The sequence below is a fragment of the Leiobunum rupestre genome, chromosome 1 (assembly GCF_980474605.1).
Source record: "Leiobunum rupestre chromosome 1, qqLeiRupe1.1.hap1, whole genome shotgun sequence".
In the NCBI taxonomy this organism is placed as follows: Eukaryota; Metazoa; Arthropoda; class Arachnida; order Opiliones; family Sclerosomatidae; genus Leiobunum; species Leiobunum rupestre.
Genome location: NC_143384.1, coordinates 71,325,235 through 71,333,306, shown reverse-complemented (window position 1 = coordinate 71,333,306; position 8,072 = coordinate 71,325,235). Strand labels below are relative to the sequence as shown.

Genomic DNA, 8,072 nt, shown 5'->3' with positions numbered 1-8,072 from the left:
AAATTTACTAGAGTTGCATAAATTTACTAGAGTTGCATAAATTTACTAGAGTTGCATAAATTTACTAGAGTGGCATAAATTTACCAGAGTGGCATAAATTTACCAGAGTGGCATAAATTTACCAGAGTTGCATAAATTTACCAGAGTTGCATAAATTTACTAGAGTTGCATAAATTTACTAGAGTTGCATAAATTTACTAGAGTTGCATAAATTTACTAGAGTTGCATAAATTTACTAGAGTTGCATAAATTTACTAGAGTTGCATAAATTTACTAGAGTTGCATAAATTTACTAGAGTTGCATAAATTTACTAGAGTTGCATAAATTTACTAGAGTTGCATAAATTTACTAGAGTTGCATAAATTTACTAGAGTTGCATAAATTTACTAGAGTTGCATAAATTTACTAGAGTTGCATAAATTTACTAGAGTTGCATAAATTTACTAGAGTTGCATAAATTTACTAGAGTTGCATAAATTTACTAGAGTTGCATAAATTTACTAGAGTTGCATAAATTTACTAGAGTTGCATAAATTTACTAGAGTTGCATAAATTTACTAGAGTTGCATAAATTTACTAGAGTTGCATAAATTTACTAGAGTTGCATAAATTTACTAGAGTTGCATAAATTTACTAGAGTTGCATAAATTTACTAGAGTTGCATAAATTTACTAGAGTTGCATAAATTTACTAGAGTTGCATAAATTTACTAGAGTTGCATAAATTTACTAGAGTTGCATAAATTTACTAGAGTTGCATAAATTTACTAGAGTTGCATAAATTTACTAGAGTTGCATAAATTTACTAGAGTTGCATAAATTTACTAGAGTTGCATAAATTTACTAGAGTTGCATAAATTTACTAGAGTTGCATAAATTTACTAGAGTTGCATAAATTTACTAGAGTTGCATAAATTTACCAGAGTTGCATAAATTTACCAGAGTTGCATAAATTTACTAGAGTTGCATAAATTTACTAGAGTTGCATAAATTTACTAGAGTTGCATAAATTTACTAGAGTTGCATAAATTTACTAGAGTTGCATAAATTTACTAGAGTTGCATAAATTTACTAGAGTTGCATAAATTTACCAGAGTTGCATAAATTTTTTTTCAAAAACACTAAATAATTGCCCTATATTTGCAACGATGAATTTTTCCGCACTATTCAAGTAGTAGTTTTATGAGCGAGGCTTAGAGTCCATTTGATTTCGTAAATTAAAAAAACAACATTTTCTTTTGAAGAAAAGTAGTTAAACTATGAAGAGGAACACACCAAAATTATTTTGACCAATAAAGATTGCAGTAGGCTAACCATTTTTTAAAGAAATATAATTAATTGTCTTCACCGGGTAACCTAAATTATAACATAAAAAATCCCGAGTTTCTGCAACGATAGAGGGCGCTTCTTTACTGGGTCTTGTTGATGTGAACATCCGATGGATTTTCTTAGAAGCCACCAATTGCTTTAATGCATTTTTGGTATGTCAGCCATTTTATGTTTAAATTAGTTGACAACGATTATGATATAATTCATTTGTTTTATTATAACCATTTAGAATAAACAGAATGTTTATTGTCGTAAAAGTATCTCGATCATCGAAATTTGTGGCTTTAACTGATCATAGGCGGACTCTGGTCAGTGGAGGCCACGCAAACACCATTCACGCACTTACTTATGACACTCGCAGACTATTATAAAGAAATTCATCGTTATTATTATATTATTATTATGCTCTTTTCAGACGAGGCTTGTAAAACCGGCTTTAAACCGATGTTTAGACACCCTTTTGTTCAACAAAGTTAACTTTTTTATACCGAAACTTCTTTGAAAAACAAACTTGGAGTTCGGTTTTATTAACCTTGTTTAAAATGGTAAAACAATCCTTTGATCGTAGATTATACCAAGAACGTACTTATTTCAACTTGGGGAGAATTGGTATCGTTACTTTCGACCGAAATCCCATTCGACCGAATAATTTCATTTTTCAAAAGTCCCATTTAATTTAGGTTAGGTTACGTTAGGTTAGGTTAGGTTAGGTTTGGTTAGGTAAGGTATGATTAGGTTAGGTTGGGTTAGATTTGGATAGGTTAGGTTTTATTAGGTTAGGTAAGGTTAGGTTACGTTATGTTAGGTTGGGAAGGGTTAGGTTAGGTATACGGCCTCCCTAGACGGTTCTTAATTGGAATTTAATTTTGGTCGAATGGGACCCAAAATATATTTAATTAAAAATCGCACATTTGGGTTCTTTTCGGTCTAATGGGATACCAAAAAATGCCTTCGGTCGAATGGGACGAAAATGATAAATTCCCCTGGCGTTAGCTTCAAATGCTTTAGGTAAGGTTGTAAGTCGGAAAATTTCCGTCGAACATTTTCCGGAAATTAACCGAGGCTTTTTTTTCCATGATTAGTTTAATATTGTTCGCAAAATTTAATTTAGTGGCATTTTCGCCAAATTTTGTCGAATCCAAAAATTAAACGAAGCCCTTACACTAGTCAAGAATAAAAACCATTAAAAAGTAATACATGTTTAATTTTTTAATTTTTCTGATTTGCGGAAAATTTTCCTTATTTAATTTTACCAGAAAATTAACAACTCTAGTTTTAGGGGACCAATAAGAGACCCGTCTGGATTGAATTGATTATAGGAAAGGATTCTACTCTTCGAGCATGAGGGGGATTAGGAGTGATTCTCAAAATTATCTCAACATAATGAATCTCATAGTAGAAATAAATCCATTGTTGATTATACTTACATCAACACAGTAAGAGTCTTCGGGTAGCGTGAATTCCATAGTTTCTCCTTTGCTATCGTAGCATTTGTATTTGCAACCTTTGCTAGTAACTCCATATTTCTAAAACAGAAACTTAAAACATTGGATTTGCACTTGCAATATGAAGAATACACTAGTTTCAGGAACTCATGAAAAAATATATATTTGGATGTTCCTGAAGTTGCGCAAGTAGGGAGCTAGGCCTTCCGGATTTTTGAAAAGCAGACGACAAATGGATCTCAGAAAATATTTAGGTTTCGATAATTATTTTAAGTTACAGGAAAGATTTGATTGAAACAAGAACGCATAGAGGTACTAAGAACTATGAAAGACTTAAATTTTGTCGCCATGAAGTTATACTTTGCCAATGGCTTAAGCCTAACTTGGGCCTTGGTGTAATGGATTTTTACATAGAGAGAGAACCGTCGACTGCTTAGACTGCTTGGCAATAACTGGTGGCTTTACCGGGGAGTCGGGGTCCGGCTCTTGTAACCCATAAGGACGGTGGCGCACTGGGAGATGTTAGCTCTGGTCAAATGGTCCTATCTCCACCTCCGACTTCGGTCAGGTGTGGGATCAGGCTAACGGAGAGGGTCCAGGCAAACTGGCCGCCTCGGCGGATTGGGTAGCCTGCTGTGGGGTGGCGGGCCTCCGTATGAGGGCATGGCGGTCCTGTTTCCCGGCCTTTTGGAGTCACACCGGGATCTCCGGTGCCAGCTGTGTCGTGTTATGTGGACCGCTGTGTTCCCTTCGTTCGCCTTTAGGAGCTCTCTCCAAGGGTTTGACTCTATACCTACGTAGGTAGGGTGTCGGCTGGAGTTGCTACAGCATCCACTCTTAATCCCACTGCTCTGTGCGAAGTGGGGATTGGTCCACCCTTTGCTGCACCTTCTGCTAGGTTGAGTGGCTCGCGTCAAAGGTGCGGCCATCAGTAGTAGGGTTCTACTACCCAAGCTGGATTTGTCACCTGTCCGGGCTAGGTGGACGCTGGCGTACACTCTTAAAAAAGGGTTTATTTTCCAACCTTTAAGGGTTGTTTCTTGTCCCATATTTAACACCTTAACCGGTTTATAAAGAATGTTATTCTACACCTTAAAAAATAGTTTTCCTGCTAGGGTGTTTATTTACACTGTTTGGGGTGCTTATGTCGTCCGTTTTGGTTCCTTTGTTAACAGTTTGTGGTATAAAACTAGTCCCTTCGGGGTTATTATCTACTCCCTCTAGGGTACAAGACTACTCCTTTTAGGGTACCCAACGACTCCCTTCAGGGTTCTACAATACTCCCTTAAGGGTTCTACAATACTCCCTTTAAAGTGTTAAAATACTCCTTTAAGGGTACTAAAATACTGCCTTAAGGGTGCTACACCCTTACGAGGTGTTAAATCACTCAATTTACGGGGTAATATAAACCCCTTTATACACCTTTTCAAGTTTTTAATTTGGGACAATAAAAATCCCTTTAGAGGGTTTAAATTAACATTATAGAGTGCTTTTTTACAGATATTACACCCTTAATATACCATTAAGAAACCCTTTTTTTAAGAGTGTAGGGCACTTTGATGATAGGCCTCCGGTGGTATGGTCTCTGTTACTAGGTTCACTGGGCTATAAATTCTGACACACTGCTTAGACTGCTTCTGAAAGTATAAGATCAAGGCAGCAGGAGACAATGCTATAATTCATAGTTCTTAGTACGTCTATGCGTTCTTGATTGAAATAACTTAACGCGAAAGAAATAAAAACGTGAAATGAACAACATTTCGTGTCGACTTAATCAGTATCCTTTTGAAAACCCATATTGCACTAGATGTTAGAAAGTGGAGAGAAACGTAGATATGTATTTTCATGAATTACGGAAACTGTCTAACGTTAAGATTTGAAACAAGTCCGTTAAAAAAACTTGCAAGACGCTTCCTAACACTTCGTGTAAATGGTTGCACCTTCCAGCAACTTTAAGCCATGTGCCAGCTATCGGTGGCAATGCGTACTAAAATGCTGAATATTCAGAATAAAAGTCAGCAGAAAACCGTAACGGATGTAGAGCGGAATAGTTAAACCAACTTTACTATACTAAGATGATTATATTTATCATATGAAGATGATTATATTTATCATATGAAGATGATTATATTTATCATATAAAAATAATGATAATTTTTATTAACGCGACATTTACAAAAACGAGGTACCCGCAACTTGTTACAATTAAGGTAACAATACCGTCGCAAATATCTGGGATAAAAATCATAAAACAGCTAGACTGCGGGTTTTTGAACACTTCTATCAGAATCCGTCAAACAATTTAAAGGCGAGAAAAGTGGCGTGGAGAAAACATAGTATCCGAATCGGTCAAACTGCACCGTGACATTGGTTGCACTGGTTAAAACAGCGGCGTAGCAGTCAGGGGGACGAGGGGACATTGTCCCCTTCTAAATTTCTACAAGGGGACAACACCCGAGTTTGTCCCCCCCTGAAATATTGTGAATTTGTTTTTACAACTATTATGAAAAAAAAAATTGTCGTTTAATTCAAATTCCACTTTCGGTTTTTGGTCAAATTGAAGTAAAATTGACAAATATTTGTCCACTTTTATAATAAAATATATATTGCTTCGTTCATTATGGACAGCGTAGCTCGCTTCGCTCCCCCAAAATCGAAAACGATCGTACGCCCCTGGGTTAAAAGAACGTCCACCTTTGGCACTGCCACACAACGCCAAATGAACTAGCTCCAGTGTCACGGTGCAATGTCAGCGGGTTAATCTGCAAAGTCGTTTTCCCCACGCCACTTTGGTGGCCGTGAGAGAAACTCTTAAAAGCAAAAACCAGGGAACATGAGTTTCGTGGTTTTATGTTTCATTCGAGATCTAATAGAATTGAAGAATGCATTTACTAAGCATAGAGATAATGACTACGTTGAGATGATAATAATAATAATAATAATCAGCTAGGCTAATACCCAAGGCACCACCTTAGGCCTAAGTCATCAAGCGAATTTTAAGCGTTACAACCAATTTACTCTACATTTACCGTCCACAAATTGCTCCTTTATCGCTTAGGTTCCCGAAACTAAAGTCTTCCTACGCGAAAGAAGAACACGCGGGTGATGTTTAACTTTCCTCCCTCTCGTGCCGCGGGAAAATTCGACCATGATGCCCCCTTCTCAAAATAGTCATTCATCCCAAGTATCCATAAATACATTCTTGTTAAAAAGTAGACAATCGAACTAACGGTTCCAAATACGTAACTTGACTTCGTTTTTTTGCACAATCTCAGAAGATGATGATCGCCCTGAACGCATAATTCGTCGACACAAATCTGCACGAAAAAGAAAGGCAATTTGAGAATGTACTCGCGATAGTTAATTGGCGGCATGACCTTCCTGCCTCCGCAAGAGCTCATGGGAGGACGTCTGGTGACAGCAACAGTTCCGTCGTACATCTTGCAAAATATTCGGCAGCCACTTTTAGAAATAATGATGTCCTTCGGGGACTGCTCGAGAGGGAAATATTTGTGATTTATTTTTAAGTGAGATGGTACTAGTGGTCTAAGCCGTACCATTAACTTGTCTACTTCCGGTGGCAACTCCTCCGCTAGCAAACTATCTCTGCCAAATGCCATTTGGCAAAGTCTAGAATCGTTCTGCCCGACAAAAGCCACTCTTTCTACAAAATGTTGAACATGCTTTCGGTTAAGCCTAAATAAAGAATTTACTAGTAGTGTGTGCAAAATATTTGGTGAGACCAAATAGTTCTATCGAATACCAAATCAAATATTCGATTCATCGAATCGAATAGCGCTTAGAAAAGTTCGCGAATATTGGTTTTTCCTGATCAAATAGTTGAATATTCGAAAAGAGAGGGGAAACGTATTTAGTTTTTTCAAATAGTTTGCAACTGGTTGAATAACCGCGGGTCTTTTTGTAAATTTTTGAGTTTCAATGGCATCAAAGGAGAACGCAAATAAATTTCCGAACTAGTCCTTATTTCTGACACCTCTTTAGGCCACAGCTGCAAGGACCATATAAAGAGCTACCTTGCGCGTCCAAACCCTGTGTTTTAAAACTTCTTAGCGAAAGGCAGAAGCTGTTTAATTGTTTAATTAATTATTGGCGCGCACTGTTTTCTGTTTTGGAATTTTCTAGAATAAAAAAGTTAAACTAAAAGCAAGTCTAAAACCAAACCGGGCGAAAGGTTTAAGTAATTTTGTGGTTAAAAAAGTGAATTTTATGCAACATTATGAATTTATTTGAATGGTAAGTCAAGAATTTATTAAATTAATGAATTAAATTTTTACAAAAGATACTAAAATGTACTATATTATTGTAGGTTTCGGTTAAGAAGCCCATAGTTTTAGCGAAAGGTCTAAATTAAATTATTTTCTTATTTTGCTATTTGCAAGTAAAATGTCCCGTGATTTCAATTATTTTTTGTGGTTTTTTTTTACAAGTATGCAAACTCTTAACCAAATATGTCGAATTATTAGATATTCCAAATTCTGTTTGGTACTTGATCAGTTAACTGACTTGGAATTTTGACCTAAAAATATTCGACCAAATTATTTGACGTTTTAAATATTCGATTTGGTATTCGACGTGCCTCGAATAACATTTTTAATATTCGATTCGATCCTAAAAAAATAGTATTTGCACACCTCTAGAATATACCGATATTTCGAATTGTTTACGGATATTGCCAATTGATTAGCTGATATTGCTTTTTTTCAGCGAATAAACAACCATTTTTTTAACCAATATTGCGATTTTAAACCAAATTTATGTTATTTTTGTTTCAATTTAAATTTCACAATCAGTCATCCATTTATTTTGGTTATTTTTCATTGTAAAGACAAATTATTGGTTAAAAATAAATTGAGCTAAAAACCAAGAAACTATAGCTTTATATCTTACCCATACTTCTTTCTTCGATAAAAAAGGCCAAAATTAAAGGAATTAAAATAAGCCACTGGCTTTTAATAGATTTCATATTTAGATAATATGATCCGCCGTGTTCCATGGATAATTATCGTAAAAAAAGTTCGTATCAAATACGCATTTTCGAAGTACGGTAGAGGTTCATTTAAATTTATAAAAAATATACGATTTAATTGTTCGTATAGTTATATGGAGATATTATTTATTGCTACTGCGACATGAAATAGGGAAGTAAAATTAATTTGGCCTTTTCTAGTTTTCGAGAATGTATTTATTACAACTTAAACCATAGCCATCTGAACACTATGAGTTTTAATTTATAAAATGAATTAATTACGATAATTAGTAATTTCTAAAACTTCTTTT

The 8,072-nt window shown here is 35.4% G+C and overlaps 1 protein-coding gene across 2 annotated transcripts; it reads right to left on the bottom strand.

Annotated features, from left to right (window-relative positions):
- Positions 1 to 1,520: 1,520 nt before the first annotated feature.
- Positions 1,521 to 7,802, bottom strand: LOC149966255 (uncharacterized). 2 transcript variants are annotated; one of them, XM_090181376.1, is made up of 6 exons: positions 7,683 to 7,802; positions 6,332 to 6,470; positions 6,152 to 6,265; positions 6,005 to 6,091; positions 2,757 to 2,855; positions 1,521 to 1,691 (listed from the first exon to the last, which is right to left on the bottom strand). In XM_090181376.1, the coding sequence occupies exons 2-6, from the start codon at positions 6,392 to 6,394 to the stop codon at positions 1,614 to 1,616; spliced, it is 441 nt and encodes a 146-aa protein (XP_090037502.1). In that variant the 5' UTR covers positions 6,395 to 6,470; positions 7,683 to 7,802; the 3' UTR covers positions 1,521 to 1,613. The 2 variants fall into 2 exon arrangements, with proteins under 2 accessions (XP_090037502.1, XP_090037494.1); XM_090181368.1 differs by having other exon boundaries at positions 6,332 to 6,438.
- Between the last annotated feature and the right edge of the window lie 270 nt (positions 7,803 to 8,072).